This window comes from Bubalus kerabau, chromosome 7 (genome assembly GCF_029407905.1).
Source record: "Bubalus kerabau isolate K-KA32 ecotype Philippines breed swamp buffalo chromosome 7, PCC_UOA_SB_1v2, whole genome shotgun sequence".
Taxonomy (NCBI): domain Eukaryota; kingdom Metazoa; phylum Chordata; class Mammalia; order Artiodactyla; family Bovidae; genus Bubalus; species Bubalus kerabau.
Window position 1 is genome coordinate 29,109,618 of NC_073630.1, and position 18,729 is coordinate 29,128,346.

At 45.6% G+C, this 18,729-nt stretch overlaps 1 protein-coding gene across 1 annotated transcript in view; it reads left to right on the forward strand.

Moving 5' to 3' along the window:
- The window catches only part of HADH (hydroxyacyl-CoA dehydrogenase), a 43,277-nt gene extending 32,383 nt beyond the window's left edge, over nucleotides 1-10,894 (forward strand). Inside the window, exons 6-8 of the mRNA XM_055587922.1 lie at nucleotides 3,546-3,618; nucleotides 8,998-9,114; nucleotides 10,050-10,894. Coding sequence (XP_055443897.1) covers nucleotides 3,546-3,618; nucleotides 8,998-9,114; nucleotides 10,050-10,168 — 309 coding nt within the window. The 3' untranslated portion in view covers nucleotides 10,169-10,894. The remainder of the gene's footprint in view (nucleotides 1-3,545; nucleotides 3,619-8,997; nucleotides 9,115-10,049) is intronic.
- The last annotated feature ends 7,835 nt before the right edge of the window (nucleotides 10,895-18,729 follow it).

Below are 18,729 nucleotides of genomic sequence, written 5' to 3' on the forward strand. Positions count from 1 at the left end.
CCACCAGGGAATCCCAATTATTTGTAAATATGTCATTTATCGTTTTGACCGTAATTTAATTTTTTTTACATTTTTTAAAGTTTTTATTTTTTCATGTAATTTTTAAAGGTTACTTTGCATTCACAGTTACTACAAAATATTGGCTATGTTCCCCTTGTTGTACAGTGATGCATCCTTGACCTGTCTCACATCCGTTAGTTTGTGTCTCCCTCTCTCACCCCTGTACTGTCCATACCCCACCCCACCCCATGGTAACCACTAATTTGGTCTCTATATCTGTGAATCTGCTCTTCTGTTCTGTTCATTAGTTTGTTGTATTTTTTAGATTCCACATGTAAGCGATGTACAGTATTTGTCTTTGTCTGACTTATTTCACTTAGCATAATACTCTCCAAGTCCATCCATGTTGCTGCAAATGGTAGGATTTCATTCTTTTTTATATGGCTGAGTAGTATTCCATTGTATATATGCCATGTCTCCTTAAGCCAGTTGTCTGTTGATGGGCACTTGGGTTGTTTCCATGTCTTGGCTATGAACACTGGGGCACACATATCTTTTTGAATTAGTGTTTTTGTTTTTTTCAGATATATACCCAGGTGTGGAATAGCTAGTTGACTGTAATCTTTTAAATATCATGGTGGTTCTTCTCATAGCATACTTTTACTTTCCAAAATAGTCTCAAGTTTGAACTCACAGTATTGAATTAATCTATGAAAACTCCAGTGGTTTATGAATCATCTGAATAAGTCATATGTCAGTGTGGACCCCAACAACCAAAGAGAGCAGACTTAAACATGCCAGTCCCCCGCATTCCAGGACTGGAGTGTTATATTAGGGAATCTCATTTTTTAACACTCATTTTTTGTTGGTTTAGTTTTATGGTTTTAAATCTTCTGTATTAAAAAAATATATATCACATTAATAACCAGAGGGTATGGTTGTATTTTGTTACCAGTTTTTGCTTTGTTCATGGCAAAAAGTAGCCATTGTGTGAGAAAAAGCTAGGTGTGAATGAGAGTGCAGGAACAAGCCAGGGGTGGTCTTTAGCAGCAAAGTCATTAATTCACGGAGAGCGTTGATCCATTTTTCCATCGGGATGGCCATGGCGGGTGCAGGCCTGGGGACTGTGGTCTCATGAAATTGCTCTTGTTACGTCGTCGCAGAACTCTCTTTTTAGGTGCTACCTTAGGCATTCAGGGAGTCTTTTAGACCCTGACTAACTCTCAGGGTCAGTTATTCAGGCCCTTGGTGTGGCATCCAGATAGTAGAGGAAATCGCATAGAACGAACGTCAGCAGGCTTCTCTTTCAGGAGCCAGATAGAAGTATTCTAGGGTGTACAGTCTCTGCTGCAACTGCTGGATTCTGCTGCTGTCACAGGGAAGCAGCGTGGGCCATACCTGCAAGGAGTGGTGTGCGTCTGCTCCACTAAAACGTGATTTACACAAATAGATGTGGATTTGAACTCCAGGAGTATAGGGTAGTAACACCCAACATAGAAGAATGACATCAGTGTGCCTAAAACGTGTCTTTCTTCATAGGGAGACTTCACAGGCAAAGTGTGGTGTGAAAAGGTGAAGGCCGTGGACTCGACCAGCCTGCCTGGGCTCACACCCTGGCTTCGGCACTTACTGGATGTGTAACCTTGGGGGGTCTCATAACCTCCCTGTGCCTCGGCATCCTCTCCCTCACACAGAGGCAGCAACAGAGCTGACCTTACAGGGTTACTGTGAGGAATAAGTGAATGACTGTTTGTAAAGTACTTAGGACAAACAATTCCTGCTATATAATAAGTACAGTAAATAAAGTGTGTTTAATAAATAAGTAAATGAGTACGAAAAATGTAAGGTGTATGAGTACATAAAGTTAAATTGCTTTATCAAAGGGCCGCGTCTCTTTCCATTCCAGTGTTATGAGAGTATTTCTGTATCTTCAACAGCATTGAATATCATAATGGGGACAAAGCCCCTTGCCAGTAACCTTACTGGTAACGTGCTCTTTTGTTTTACTGAGTATTTCTTCGATTTTTTGTTGTTTAATCGCTAAGCTGTGTCCAACTCTTTTGCAACCCCGTGGACTGTAGCCTACAAGGTTTCTCTGTCCGTGGGATTTCCTAGGCAGGAGTCCTGGAGTGGGCTGCTGTTTCCTTCTCCAGGGGATCTTCCCAGCCCAGGGACTGAACCCATGTCTCCTGCATTGGCAGGCAGATTCTTTACCACTGAGCCACCAGAGCAGCCTTGTAACGGTATATGAACACTCCGTATATTGGAGAAAATACTTTTCCCAGACTACTTTCTAATTTCTAACCTTGTGTATGGTGTGGCCTCCTGTAGTCAGATACCCTACCCTGTCCTGAATTTCTGCAGTTAATTTTTGAAGTTAAAAAACAGGTTTGCCCTGGTTATTATTAATAAATCAACATAATTATATGAATAGTCTTGGTTAGACAGATAAAGCTCTTTTGTGCATCTCTGTGTTCCTGGGAGGTAGGGTAGGGGTGGTTTCAGTTGGTCCAGAGTGAAAGGAGGAACGGCCCTGTGCTACATTATGCAGGCAGGTGAGTAGAGTAACAGAGGAGCCTGGGCATCTCTGTTCAGATGTGTATGGAGTGCCCAGTGTGTGCTTGAAACGGGACTCACAGCCTGGGCCAGGGTGAGGGTCTTTTCCTGAGGGAGGGTCACAGCCTTTTGTTAAAAGAGGGGAACTCTGTTTACCTAGTGGAAATCAACTTCCCATAAAAACCACTAAGATTTACCAAGTGAGCCTGCCTCACAAGCTCCCAGGAGAGCTCAGTAGACAGAATCCGCATTCCCACCATCCCTCCAGGAGAGATGGTTAAGTGTTTGAGTGAGGAGGGAAACAAAGAAAGGCGTCTTCCTGGGAGGAGTCTTGGTCGGTGAGCTGGGAGAGGCCATCCGTCTGTTGGGACCTGCTAGTTTGTCCTGGGCCCTGTCCCCAGCTCCAGAGTCCTGTGCCCAGTGCCAGAGTGCACATAGAAAGAGCCTGAGGAAATCCTCAACAGCTGGGAAGTTGTGCTCCCAAGGCGCGTTCAGGATGGAGTGTGACTTTTTCTAGACTCGTTAAGAAATGCAGGAGAGGAGTAAAGGGTCTACTGTTTGAGGGGAGCATAATAATGCTATATGTGCAGCATTTTATGTGCTTTCATTTATCTTCACAACTAGTGAGGTAGAAATTACTGCTCCCATTTCACAGATGATGAAACTGAGTTTCAGAATGATGCAGGGTCAAAGAGTGTTCGAACCTGAGCCCAGACCCGCCCGCTCCCAAAGCTGTGCTCTTTCTAGTGGCCCCCGGGCTCCGCCTTTACTCCTTTCAGGACCCGTGCAGTAGGGGCTTCTGGTTACTGTAATAGTTGGTTAAACTGTCATGTGGCATAGAAGCGAGGCTGTCTTGGTGCTTTGAAACATTGAAAATGTACAGCTTGATGAATGTGTGTGATAATCCAGGGTGAGAAGGAGCTGGTGACTTTATGTAAAGATAAAGTTCACAGAAATTCACTTGTCCGTTTTTCTCTCTCCTCTGACAGGACACGCCTGGGTTTATCGTGAACCGTCTTCTGGTGCCGTACCTCATGGAAGCAGTCAGGCTGTGTGAGCGAGGTAGCTGTCCCCGCCCGGCCCGCGGGCAGCAGGCGTGTAGGCCTTCTGTGGGGAGGGCCTGTGGAGCAGGGAGGAGCTTCTGTTCTCCGACTCCTGTGAATCAGCCTCACCCCGAGCCCGGTGCCTTTGTCACTGTGTTCCCAGGACCCCCTCGATTCCCTTGGAGGCTTAGGGGGTGACTGGGGACTTCCCCCTCCGCCACCTCCAACTACAGTCTCAGCCAGAGCAGTCATAGGCCAACGTGGGTTTATATCCTGGGTCTCTGGCTAAGCGATTTATTGCTTAAAACGATGACAGTGATACAAAAATCACTGGGCTAGGGAACCTTTGAAATTCCCTAAGGGTGTAAAATTGTGACAGGAGATGGGAAATTAGTAACAAGTTTGTAACGTGACAAGGAATGTTTCTGACTGTGGTGTCCGTCCTTCCTGAATGATGTTATGATGCATTTTTCTTTTTAACCTTAAGAATGGTCTAAAATGGTTTTTTGTCAATACTGGTAGATTGACAAAGAATGATTCTCCCTGTTGTAGAAATAGACTTGGGACATGATCCAAGGTTAGAAAATGTCATGTATCTTCCTGCCTACCTTCCCTATGGCATTTGTGGAAGGTAATTGTTTCATCTCTGCTTCAAAGGCAAACAGGCCTTAATAGGACTGAATGAAAAGCAACTGTAATTGTTTTCAGTTACTTCATTCACAAATGCTTGCTCCTGAGAATGTCATTTTTGAAACAAAACATTTATACCAGCTCTTCTAGAGAGATGAAAGCATATTTGCTTCCTCAAAATCTGCTTTAAATATTAAAACTTTTCTCTGTGTTTTATGGAGGCATTTGCCTCACTTTTGCTTCAAGATCAAACCAACACTTCTGTGTTTCTCTATCAACAAATACATCTAATTGCACCTCAAAGACAGCATGAAGCGTTTTGCCCTCCTTTGAAAGACAGGGGTTTTCTTGGTAATGTAATGTTTTAGAATATAGCATATGGGTGATCCACCTCTGAATGGTGTTCTTCTCACTGACACATACTGTCACTTCTGATACATTTTCACCTGAACCGCGTGTCTGGCTGTAAGTTGAAAGTCACTTTCTTGTCTTCCGCTTTCCTCCCATCAGCAGTGGTCCTTTTCTGTACAGATGGATCCCTCTGACCTTTACCATCATAGCCACCCGGGAGATGAAACTGGGCGGGGGATCTGACCCCACAGGGAAGTGCTTGTATTTGCCCTTGGTGCTGCTTCAGTGTGCTGGAGGGCTGAGTATTGGAGTGGGTGGGTGCTGTTTCCTGGAAAGCCGCACTGTGGTCTGGACTCCTCAGCCTCAGGCTTCTTACTGTGTCCCTTCTGCCACCTCACGGTTCTGCCAGCAGCAAGCGTGCTCACATGCCCGCCTGCCATCCCATTTGCATTCACCTGCTGGAGTGACTGACTGAGCTGCCTCCGTTCTCCTTTGAAATCTGAAAGTGTTATGGATTACCCTCCTTCACCTGCCATGTCTGTTCATTTGTCACTTGACTCCCACCTGTCATCTAGTCTCCCCGTGCCAGTCAGCCTGCCTGTAGTGCGGCTCCTCAGGCAACAAGGGATCCACACTTAGCTTCTGTCTTTTCCAAACTGCTCTCCTCAATATCGTGTTGTCCAGGAGGGTGAGGGGACAGTGTGTTCCATTTCTGCACGGCAGCAGAGTTGGACCGTGAAGGCAGCTTAGCCCACCCCTTTCCGAACGCATGGTGGAGAACTTCTTTGTATGACATTATCTTGGTCAGCTTATGTGCTCTTAAAAAAAAATAGCGATATAGACTGGGTGGTATATAAATGACCACAATTTATTTCTCACATTTCTGGAGACAATAGTCCAAGACTAGGGTGCCAGCACGATCGAGTGTCTGGTGAGAGCCCTCCTCTGGCTGCAGACCACTGACTTCTCGTGTCCTCACATGGTAGAGAGCAGAGCGAGGAAACCAGCTCTCCTGTGACTCTGGGAAGAGCCCTGCGAGCTCCACCCCGTGACTCTTCCAATTCCTACAAGGTCCTACCTCCTTATACCACTGTATTTAGGGAGTAGGGTTCCGTTGTGAATTTGGGGCACATAACAAATACTTGATATACCTGAGGTGAGCATGCCTCTAAGACAGGTGGGTGGAGCGCTGCTTTGAGTGGTAGGGGGTCATCGGAAGGATGTGTGGGGTGTTAGAACAGAGAATCCGCTCCATCACTGTCCACTCGGGCCTCCTGGGCAGCTGAACAGCTTTGAGTTCGCAGGCCCTTAGCGGTGCATCTGCCAACTGTCCGTGGGGTCTCGGGCACGCCGCTGCCGCTCACCACGCTCCCTGGCTGTGGGCCTCCTTGCTCCTAGGTCAGGCCTTCCTCCGCAGTGCCTCGCAGCCTCTGTCCTTACTCCTGGTGCTGCGGGCATTCCCATTGTAATCTCATCCCTGGGGTCAGGGCTGTCTCTGCAGACCTCTGAGCAGGCTGGTGGCCGCAGCAGACAGCACCTGCTGTCGGACGCCACTGACGGGTCAGAGGCAGCTCTGGCAGGGTGGTGGGGCTGAGTGGTTAGCTTTTCTTGGGTGACACCTGGGAGTGTCACGAGCCTGTGCCCCAGTCACCGTGTGACATCCTGCTCACAGTGTCCCTGCCGTGCTCGGGACACGTTCAGTGGTTCCGTCGGAGCCTACCGGATAAGTGCCCTCGCCAGGGAGCCTTCTTTCTCCTCACCTTCTGCCTTCTTGTCTTGCCTCACGCCTTACTCCCACCTTCTCTCAAGGCCCCACTGGACCGTCCCCAGTGCTCCAAGCTGGATGTAATCTTTGTTGTTGTCATAACTCTCTATGCTTTGCTTCTGCTTCAGGGCACATACCTGCCGCATGGCACACATCTTTCTTATCCGACTGTACTCCGTTTTCAGTGTTTGGGTCCTCATCTTCGTACTTCCAAGGTGCTTGTGTAAGCCAGGCTTTAGGTAGCTGCTGTTGGATAAAGGAATGGTGGCTGCGCGAAGTTCTGATCCTGTTGCCTGTGACCCTGGTTTGTTGTTTTGCCAAGAATGGTCGGTAGGTGGTGCTGATGAGCCAGCAGAAGAAGCCTATTCGGGCAGGTCCCCAGTTCCCAGGTCTGTAGAAGAGCTGGGAGTTCACTGAGGATGCTTTTCTTTGTCCAGAGTTAGGGGATAGGGAGTGGGGGTGGAGGGCCCTATCAACCTTCTAAGGTTGATGCAGAATTTCGTGTGTATGCACATTTTTTTTGGAGAAGGTATCAGATTTGAAGTGCTTGACTCTAAAAATTAGGAATTAATGATCTAAAGCATGATACCATGTTTAACTCCCACTTGGCATTCCAGTCTCTTTTATATATTTCTCTCTCTCCCCCCTCCTTTTACTCTCTTACTCAGAACAGAATTTTTAGAATTGTGCTGACTTTGTAAAACTGTTCAGATTTTTTTCCCCATAATGTGCTATGTCTTCATATTATTTTTTAGAAATAAAATAGTCAAGTGAGTCTCTGAATCTAGGATAACACTCTTGACTCTAGGGTTTATTGTCTTTCCTGAATATTGATTTGATTAAATGGCTTTAAGGTAAGTTGGAACCATTATGCTATGAGATTTCTATCCGCAGGAAGCTGATATTCTAATAAGGGGAGACGGCCTATAGCGAGTGAACCAATAGATAACATGTTAGGTTGTGACCAGTAATCCTTGAGAAAGGTAAATATAGGGGGTCTAGGGGGTGGCAGGAGTCCTAGCCTGGAGTCTTGATAGCTCTTAGGTTATGTGCAGAGAGGAGGGGAGTCTCTGATGCTCTGGCACCTGAGCAGAGTTCTGCAGATGTTGAGGACAGGATCCCAGTGCAAGGAGCAGCAGGAGCGAGCCCCAGGAGCATGCTAGGCTTGCTTCAGTGTTCGGCCTCTGTACCGCAGAAGCCTGGGAGCCTAATGAAATCCTCTCAGCAGACTCGTTTATCAGCTGCCATGTGCTTTCTCATTCCTGCTTTACACATGCTATTCTTGCTGCCTGGAATGCCCTTCCTTGCCCGCTCTTCCCTGGGGATTCTCTTCAGGACCATCAGGACCCATTCCTGGGTGGTGGTTTTGGTGAAGTCATAGCATTGTGAGTAAACCTCTCCATCTTTGCCCACATAGCCGTGTGAATCTTCCTGAATCTTCAGCACTTGTTAGATGAAAGTTTTGGTTTGCCCATCTGAATCCTCACATTAGATCATGAACACTGCAGTACTTGTCTTTCTTTGTTTCATTCCAAGTCTCTGGTGCCTGATACATAACAGATATTAAACAGAAATTGAATGAATGAGTGAGGCTGCCTGATAAGGCCAATGTCTGTGTGATCATTTTTGCTCTCTTCTGACCTGAAACTCAAATCATTCTCAGGAACCTCTGGTTGACTAATCAGAGGAGTACCGATAAAGTCACCCAGGAGAAATAATTGGTTGGTATTTTAATCATCCTGAACCACCTTGAAATCCTTTGGCATTATCTTAGTACTTCATATGCTTTTAAAAATAGAACGTTTATGCATGTTTAAGTAGTTCTTGTTCTTCATGCCTAAAATATCTGAAATATTTAGGTTGTGATGTCCTCTCAAGTTTTTTAATCACTTTTTTTATTTAGCTTTGTTTTAACTGACCATTTCTTTATGCTTTGGAACAAAATTCTAGACAGACACTTGTTACAGGCTAGTTGTGCTCCTGATTTTGGAGAAAGGGGACAGGTTGCTCTCTCTAAAGACCTCTGGTCCACAGACATTATGTGAAGGATAATATTCCACGGAAAAAGCACTTTGGTTCTTGTCTTAGTTTCCTCAACACACTTTCAAACTTGAGTGGCAGTTCTAAGTCAGGTTTCGGCTTTTCTTTAAACATTATCTTGACTAAAGAGTTTATTTGCGTGGGATTTCAAAGGAATGACTCATTACTTACAAAACCAAGAAAGGTAAAAAAGAAAAGTATACATACAATACATAGAAAAACATATAGCTTCATTGTTTCCTTTTTTAAAAAACAGTCCCTTTATCAATCACAAACATGCTGTAGCTTTAAAGGACTTTTTGGTAAGTTATTCCAGAGAAGGAGAATCCCAATCCATTAGAAAGTAACTAATGTTTCCCGGCCTCTGGGGCCTTCTCTCTCCACGAACAGAATGGTAGTGCTTGAGAATTTACCTCACAGAGTAAAACTTCATGTAGTAGCTTTGAAAATCTTGTGACCTCTTAGAAAAATCTTACCCAAGCCGGAAATCCTGACTCCAGAACTTTCTTGAATGTGCATGACATGTAGAACACTGGTAATTCAGGGACTCAGCGCGGACAGCGTGGCCATGGGAAGGGTGGTGGTGGCTCAGTGCTGCCCTCTGCTGCTCAGGTGAAGCATCCAAGGAGGACATCGACACGGCGATGAAGCTGGGCGCCGGCTACCCCATGGGTCCGTTTGAGCTTCTTGATTATGTTGGGCTGGATACTACGAAGTTCATCCTAGATGGTAAGAATTGGAATTCTCTGTTGTCTGTCTAGAGTTGAGCTGAGGTAGTCTCTTTCAACTGTGAATTAAATTAAATGCCTATTTAAATAGATAAGGAGCCTTAGTAGACCTTCCAAAGTCCTGTCCCACCAGCTGAAAGATTCAAGTAACATGACTGAAGGAAAAATATGACTGCCTAGTCTCATAAGGTAACTTTTAAAAAATCTTTCTGTTTTGAAAGAATTGTGAACTCATAGGAAGTCCCACATTCAGTGAAATACAGCACAGACAGGGCCTGGGTACTAGTTTCCCCTTAGGGCTGTATCTCCTAGCAGCCACAGTGGTAGCAGAGCCAGGAAACTGGCATTGGTACACAGTCATTCTGTCAGGCATGCTGATCTGTGTAGCCACTGCATTCAAGATGCAGAACCATTTAAAACTGTGTATTCATTTTACTGTAGTGGCTACTGAAGTTGAATGTAGCTCATAGTACCAAGTTGTACGAAGAATACCTATGGGAAGGAGCAAGGGGAGGTTCTAGTGGAAGCAAGAACTTTATGAGGATATAAAATACCAGTAGCAGCAAATTCAGATTTTTAACATGCCTGAAAGTCATTTCACTGTGTCACTGAGGGGTCCAGCCACCAGATTAATGGACACCTTTGGCATCAGCTATTTCCAGGAAGGGGTTGGATGAACAGAAGGGCCATGGGAGAGCTGGGCCTCAAGCGAGACACAGCCCAGTGGTGCAACCCTGCTTTGAGGCTCATGTTCAGCCTTCCCTCTGCCTCTGCGAGTCTGGAGGCAGAGCGTGGGGAGAAGGGTTCCTACTCTGACGTGGGAGAGGCCCACGGGCCTCACTCATGCGATTCAGGCCAACAGACTCACCCTGGGAATGCTGAGATGTAAAATAAACCCAGCACTTCATCCTAAGCTCTTTTTCCCTCTCTCAATAGGTTGGCATGAAATGGACTCAAAGAACCCCCTGTTTCAGCCCTGCCCATTCCTGAATAAGCTGGTGGCAGAGAAAAAGTTTGGCAAGAAATCTGGAGAAGGATTTTACAAATACAAGTGAGCAGCTTCTCTGGCTCGAGGATGAAGCCCCGTAAGCACATACCAGCAGCTCCCCAAGTGCCCACGGGAATGGTCTTTGGTCAGATGTTCCCTTCCACAGCATGATCTGTTTGATGTACGTTTTGATTGTAATCTATCTGAATTAATCATTTACAAGAGTTAGAGTAATGGCAGATTCCTCCACTGAGAAGCTAATTCCCTTTCCCTTTTTTAGTCTGTTCATTTCTGTGTATCTTCTAAAAAGCTTTACACCCTTGGTGCCTTGGAGCAGACATTTCTTTTGAACCTGTTGTTTTCATGAAGAGTTGCCAGAACCTGAATTCGTTTACTTATAGCGAGAGCATCCTGTGTCCATTGTTAGCGCACGGGAAAGTCTCCAGCCACTGACACTGTGTTGTGTCTGTGGAGGGCTGCGAGGCAGCACCTGCCTCTTGCCTTTACCGGGTTATCTCCTGCCTGCAGCCTCAAGCCTTACCCTCCTTTGGGCATGATGTCAGGTATCATGTCTTGATTCAACTCATCATTGAGATGTTGCTGCTGGATTAGTGGGAAGATCTCCAAGTGCAGGAAGATGTTTTGTTCAAATCCAAAATCTGAATGATTATTGTCTGTCTCTCTCTTTTTTTTTCCCATGAGAAATCATTGCTGCAAATTGACTCTAATAAAATGCAGTTTTTTTAATCTGAAAATTTGAATTGAAATAAACATGTATAATTTAAAATCATAATATGTTAAATGGTTATAAAAGTAAAGGCTGGTTATTTAGGTGGAAGCTGTGCCGTCTTCGGCCTGTGGTTGCTTTTTTGAGTGGCAATGGTGAGGAAGGAGTGGCCGAAGAAGGTGTTTATGTACAGCCTGCCTGTAGCTGTCACTCCAGATTTCTTACCAGGAAAGCAGTAATAAAGGCACAAAAACCAGTTTTTAAGGAACATCTGTTTCTTCTTTGCCAGCAGAAAGAAATAGTGTAACATAAGCTTCTTTTAATCATTGGCTTGAGAAAGTGTCTTCCAAGATAGAATTTTGAGGCTGCAAAGACATCAGAAACCCTGAGGTCCAGTGGCCTCATTAACAAAGAGCTGATGTGATGTGCTCAAGGTGACCAGAAGTTTTGTGACAGAGCCAGGATTAGAACTAGGTTTTGATAAAATACAGCAAATTTGAAAATTTCAAATCCAGACTTCCTTACAGTACTGTCCCTAAAATGGGCATCCTTGTTTGGAATTCTTGGTCACGGTGCTCATGGTTAAGAGATTGTCCTCCACCCATTTCATGATGGATAAAGGGGAGCTTATTAAATTTTTTTACTTGAATCTAACTACAGCATAGTGGAAAAATAACTATGTGCATACATTTCTACCACACACAGAACCTGGTTTAGGAAACTTGTAGGTTATTCTTATATTTCCTAACGAAAAAAAGGAAGCACCTGTGACACCCTCACCATTTCCATTACTTAAGGTTACCCTGTGGTCTGACAGCCCCCTGCTCACTCTCAGGCTGGCTCCTGACCTTTGACAGGAGCCCTGGGCTTAGGAGGGGCTTCCTTTCCTTCTCATTCTCTGACTGGACTGCCCACAGGATGTGGGCCCTCATCCTGGAAATGGCAGGGCTCACTCTTGACCACTGGATTCCAGGAAAGAGCAAACTCAGGGATGTGGCCATCAGCCTGCCTGGGGTGAGGGTGGGGGGTTGCAGCCGTCTCCCTGGCTGACGTTTCTCCGTGTGCTCTTAGGCTGCCAGAAAGTCAGAACACCTGGCCTCTGAATATTTTGTTATTTTCGAAAATCCTCTTGCATGTGTCATGTTTGGGTCTGGGAAGGAATTTTGAACATCTTCTTACACACAGGAGTGGAGAGTGGCTTTCTCAGCCCCGTGCTCCAGTCTCTGCTTTCTCAGGTGAGCACAGCTACTGCCTGCCAAGGGCTGCGAGGGGAGAAGGGTCTTTGTGGTCAGTCAGGTCCTCTGCTTTCAAATCAGGACCGGCTACTGTGTAGTCACCACCTATACAACATACACTACACACCTATACACCTGTACAACATACACTAGTTTCACTTCCATAGTTTGCAAATTACACTTTTCACACTTTGAAACAAGCTTTTGTCGTGACCCACCTTGATTTTAATCCCTTTAACATTTCAATCTAAGTAACCAATTAAGTCTTACCAAAATACAAAGTATGGCTGTAATTTTGTGGAACCAATTTTCCTGTAAACAGGCATTGATGGTACATAAATATTAATCAAAAATGCTTTGAACAATGGAAGCATTGCTGCATTTTCAACCCATTTGGTTGTGTAAATTGTTCTTAAAATCACTCAATATTTCATAATCACATTTTTATTTCTATGGCAGAACAAAATTTAACTCCTGAAAGACAAAAATCTAATTCTATTTAATGTTTTATTTAAAATGACCAACTATGGCTGTTGCAGAATTAATTGGTATAAATGATTAACACAAAGGGCTTTGGAATTAAACAGACTTGGGATCTAGAGCTGAGCTCCACTCTTTTACCTATGCAGCCTAACCTTGGCGGGGGTGGGGGTGGGGTGGGGGGGGTGGGGTGCGGGGTTACTTGCCTTCTGGAGAGAGCTGGCAGAATGGTGGGTCCTGTCCCACGAGGTGGCTGAGATGAAATAAGATGATGGATGTTAGGTGATGAGCTCTCTGCCAGGCTTAATAGACGGATTGCGACCACCTCCCTCCTCTGCGCCCTATTTGAAAGGAAGCCACGGTTCACCTCGAACCTACAGGTTTACAGAGAGCCTGAACTTTTACCGTTGGGGGAGTAGGCTGACGATTGGGAATAGCCCCACGGGTCTAGTGAAAAGAGAGTCCTAGAAGTGAAGACGTGGGGCCACTTCCGCTGCTGCTCCGGAAGTGCTTCCCAAAGCTGTGGGCGGGGTGCGGACCCTTCCTAGCTGACCCGGAAAGAGAAACTCGCAGGAAGCATCTAGCGAGCAGGCGAGGTGGCTGTCTCCTAGGTATTAGATGTTTTGTGTTTGGTAAACTGAGGATGATTTAAGACCCCGGAAAAAAGGCTCCTAACAGAGACGGAAATCAGGGCAGGGGTGGTATGCAAACAGGAGCAATGCGAAGGCCACTGGTCAGCAAGGCAGAGCGAAGAGCAGGCCTTACACGGACAGGGCTGCGGTGGGGCTGGGTGTCCAGGCCTCGTGCCTGCCATTAACACGTAGCCTATTCTCAGGCGAGCGAGCACGTGCCGGAAGGGAAAACCTGAAAGAACTCATAATCACTTGCCTCCCTGAGGTTTAGAAGACAGGAAACAGAAGCATCCCCAACAGACCTGGGGAGTAAGGCGTGTTTGAGCCAAGCTTTCTGGTCGCAGTGTTTGAAGGGCTGAACTCTGGAGCCCCGTGGAGGTTTCACCACCTGCTCGTGGGAGGTGGATTTCCAGCACTTTTCCGCTCGTGTTGGAGTTCCAGGCAAGTGTGCGGGTACAGCGGCAGCCTGCCTTACCGCATGGATTCGGGCAGTCCAGGCAGCCAGAGCGGGTGCGCCCCGTTTGGTCCTGTGGCCTTCCATCCTCCAGCCGCGTCCAGGGGAGAGGCTGTCCGCCCTGAGTGCCCCCAGGTGATGCTCCTGCTTAACTGGCGTCAGGGAAAAGGTGATGGGTGAGGGAGGGAAGCCGTCATCCTGAGAGGGGGCCTGCACACCTGGCAGAGCTTCAGCAGATGTCCGCATATCCTAGGCTGAGAACCAACGCGTGTGGGGATGTTTAGAGAGAATCTGCTGCCCTTTGGGTGGGTGGGGGTCGGCTCCCAGGTGGCCCAGTGATGAAGAACCTCCCTGCCAATGCAAGAGACGTAGGAAGACTCAGATTGGATCCCTGTGTCGGGAAGATCCCCTGGAGCAGGGCATGGCAAACCACTCCAGTATTCTTGCCTAGAGAATCCCATGGACAGAGGAGCCTGGCAGGCCAGGGTCTATGGGGTTGCAAGGAGTTGAACATGACTTTGCGACTGAACAATTTCTGTACAGCAAAGTGATTCGGTTATATATATATACATTCTTTTTTTAGTATTCTTTTTTATTATGGTTTATTATAGAATATTGAATATAGTTCTCTGTGTTATACAGTGGGACCTTGTTGTTTATCTGTCCTCTGTATAAAATCTTACATCCCCTAACCCTAACCTCCCACTCCATCCCTCTCCCACATCCCTCCCCCACTAGTCTATTCTGCTTGTCCCTGAGCGTGTTTGTTTCTTAGGTTCCTTTGTGTTATATTTTAGATTACACATGTAAGTGATACTATATGGTATTTTTATTTCTCTTTCTGAATTCCATTATTACGAATAACCTGTAAGTCCATCCGTGTGCTGCAAATGGCATTTTGCTCTGTTCCTGGCTGAGTAGTATTCCATTGTGTATGTATATTGCATCTTCTTTCTCCATTCATCTGCCACTGGACATTTGTTTCCATGGCTTGGCTATTGTGAATAATGTTCCTGTGAACATAGGCATGCATGTATATTTTTTAATTATCCAGTTTTTTTCTGGGTATATGCCCAGGAGTGGGATTGCTGGATCATATGGTAATTCTGTTTTTAATTTTCTAAGGAACCTCCATACAATCTTCCACAGTGACTGCACCAACTTGCATTCCTACCAGCTGTGTAGGTGGGTTTCCTTTTCTCCACACCCTCTCCAGCATTTATTTGTAGGCTTTCTGATGATGGCCATTCTGAGTGGTGTGAGGTGGTACCTCATTGTAGCTTTGATTTGTATTTCTTTGTTAATTAGCAGTGTTGAGTATCTTTCCATATGCCTGCCTATTGGCCATCTGTATTTCTTTGAAGAAGTGTTTGTTTAGGTCTTCTGGAAGATGGGCCGTTTTTGTAAGGGGTGTCTGGATGGGTTGGCACTCTCTGAGATCAGGCACTGAGGGAAGAATGCGAGCTAACTGGACCATTGGAATTGGAGCAGGCACAGTCTGTGCTAGATGCTGGCATGGGAACAGATGAAGCTGTTCAGCAGGTACCTCTGGGCTTTGTAAAGCCCCCGTGAGCACTGCACAGGCGTTGCTTTATGTACAGCTTGATGGCTAGAACTAAGTATTCGAGCAGGCTAGATTTTAAAACCGTGTGGGTTGCCTTTCTCCAGTTGAGCAAGGTTGATGGGATCTGTCAGAACTACAGGCCATTTTGTATAAGGCTCTGTTTTACTTTGCTTGTTTTATACCATTTTCCTGATGGGAGAAAACATAATTACAGTGTAGAACATAAGTCATTGATTCTACTCAGTTCAAATTCTGAGACAGTTAAGTTACAAACAGAAGAGACTAATCTACCAATCCCTCTGTGACTACAAAGAGAAACCGTTGTGTGATTGTCTGTTTGTAGGCAGTTTTCTCATTCCATCCAGCAAATAATACATCTCCTACCAGATTTTCCATATATTTAATGGAGATCAAAAATTAACTTGCTGCTGCTGCTAAGTTGCTTCAGTCGTGTCCGACTCTGTGCAACCCCATAGACGGCAGGCCACCAGGCTCCGCCATCCCTGGGATTCTCCAGGCAAGAACACTGGAATGAGTTGCCATTTCCTTCTCCAATGTATGAAAGTGAAAAGTAAAAGTGAAGTTGCTCAGTCGTGTCCGACTCCTAGCGACCCCATGGACTACAGCCTACCAGGGTCCCTCCGTCCATGGGATTTTCTAGGCAAGAGGACTGGAGTGGGTTGCCATTGCCTTCTCTGAAAAATTAACTTAGGTGGTTAATAATAATCTCAAGATGTTATAGGTAAAGAAAAATAATAAATACACCAGTGTAAATGACCCAATAAAATCCAGACTCTGCCCCCTTTGTGTAAGTATTTCCTTGGTCTTTGGTCCAAAAGAGAATAGTTAGGTCTGGTTACTAACTGCTTCCATGGATAGAAGAAATATGTTCCCATGTTCTATGGCTATAGGCATGATGAAAACAAAGTATTTTTTTACATTGGGAGGGGGGAAAAACCTGTTTAATAATAGATTATGAAGCAATTCAAAGAAAATTCATTTGCTAGTTATTTTGTGTGTGTGGAGCATCTCTCATTTTCCACTCGCTGTCCATTTGTAGAGGTCAGTGAGGTCTTCAGCCCAAGAGGAGGTGTGAACTGAGGGTTGGAGGACACTGTCCAGCTCTCCAAACCTGGGCTTTCCCCACTGTGAACCTCTTTCCATGATAAAAACTTGATATTTAAAGTTTACTATTGGAAGAGAAGGATGCCTGTGTTATAACAAATACAGGTGGTGAACAAGCTTACCAACAGCAAAAAACATTTTCCTAGGGGGCAAGTTATTTCAATAGAGCCCGTGGGCAAGTAAATAGGTATTGAATGAGTGCATCAACCATTTGTGTTTAATGCTGGTTTACTATGCCTGACACTGCTGAGGACCACATTCTTCTATTAGTATTAAGATGCTTAACTTAGTTCAGTCAGTTCAGTCACTCAGTCCTGTCCTACTCTTTGTGACCCCAGGGACTGCAGCATGCCAGGCCTCCCTGTCCATCACCAACTCCTGGAGTTTACTCAAACTCATATCCATTGCATCGGTCATGCCATCCCACCATCTCATCCTCTGTCATCCTCTTCTCCTGCCTTCAATCTTTCCCAGGATCAGGGTCTTTTCCAGTGAGTTGGTTCTTTGCATCCGGTGGCTAAAGTATTGGAGGTTCAGCTTCAGCATCAGTCCTTCCAGTGAATATTCATGACTGATCTCCTTTAGGATGGACTGATTGGATCTCCTTGCAGTCCAAGGGCCTGTCAAGAGTCTTTTCCAGCACCACAGTTCAAAAGCATCAATTCGGCACTCAAGCTTTTATAGTCCAACTCGCACATCCATACATGACTACTGGAAAAACCATAGCTTTGAGTAGATGGACCTTTGTTAGTCTATTCAATTTCTATTAAAAAGTAGTTCAAATCTTGTGTGCATGTATCTGTATGTATCCCTAGGTTTCACGGGGCAGCTCTTAAAATTTCTATGTATGAACAATAACACCCTGTGGCAGATGTAGTACTTGGTACAACTACTATGTCACGTGGAATTTGTTTTCTCTTCTCTCCCTCGTGACTTCTCTCCTTTAAAAGGAAACCTATGCAGACGTATTGTTGGAATCTTAGACCAAAGTATGGAGGAAACAAGTGACATTTAGGACAGTGAAACTGTTGAACATCTCTTCCAGCTAAACAGGTGGTTGCTGGCAACCCTGCAAGCAAACAAACTGAAGCCAGGAGGAGAGCACCCATCCATGGGGACCAGCCGCGACCTCGAAAAAGGCTGAACCCCCACAGGAAGGCGGGCCTGTCCTCCTCTTGGCCCAGGCCAGCTCCGAGCTCACTGCAGGGAAGGAGGCAGAATCACTGCAAGACCGAAGAGAAGCAGGGGCCGGAAGGGAGTCCCTCTGCCCAGATGCCTCAGGAGAGAAGCCCTGGCCTGTGTGTGCCTCTCAGGGCACTCTGGACTCTCCTGCCCGCAGAAGCAGGATTTGGGTAGAATGGGCCAGGGTGGGCACTGCCAGAACACCCAGGTTACCTGGGAAAAGTTATTCTGAAGGAAATCCAGGGAACTAGGAGGGACCAAGTTGTGGAAGAAACAACTGGCTCAGGAGATTCAAACAAGCCATTTCTTTCAATATCGTTTATTTATTTTTTGTGTCATAAAAATGCAGAGGAGGAACCCGGGAGAGGAGACTCAAGTGGCTTTGGCTGAGGCTCGAGTCGCACTTGTACCCTTGCTCTCCTTGCTCGGTGTGGCTGAGGCTCAAGTCTCTCTTGTACCCTTGCTCTCCTTGCTTGGTGGACAGACTTACTGCTAATCAGTTTCTTTCTAAAGCTCAGAAGGGACAATGTGTTGCTTCTACCTTTTTTCCCTCCAAAGTACAGTGTCACTTCCTACAGCATTTTCTAGTTAACTCTGGAGAGAACATAGTGGCAGCTTTAAACAGTTACAACCACTTGGTTCATGTATGTTAAGAAAATGGAGAGAATTTCAAATGAATATGAAACCTTTAACAAGTAGGTCCCCTGAACATAATAGATATTTTCCCCTGGTTCAAGTTTAGGACTAAATTAGGAGGAATTGGAGAGGGTCCAGAGGATAGTAATGAAAATGATTAAAGGACCAATGATGAAAGGTTCAAGGGGTTGGGATTACTTAGCCTGGAGAAGAGAAATTTGAGGGGTGATTTAATGGCAATCTTCAAGTACAGTATGTGGAGGTTATTACAAGTATGGTAGCCAGCTGTTATCCAGCTGTATTGAAGGTTGAAAAAAGGAAACAGAACTAGAATTTCAGCAGGAGATTGAAGTTAGACCAGTGGTGTCAGTGGTTCTCAAAGTAGCTCAATGGATTGTGGAATTTTTGTGGAAGATCATGAACTATTGATGTTTTAAACTTAAAATATGTAGGATTTGCTAAACCTGATACCAGGCTGTATAATAGTATCAGAAGCTTAAGGGAGAGAGAATTCTGGACTCCAAATTGGGAAACTGTCCATCTGGGGAGGTGAGTGGGAGTTAGACACAGGGATCCTTGACGGGGGAGCCCAG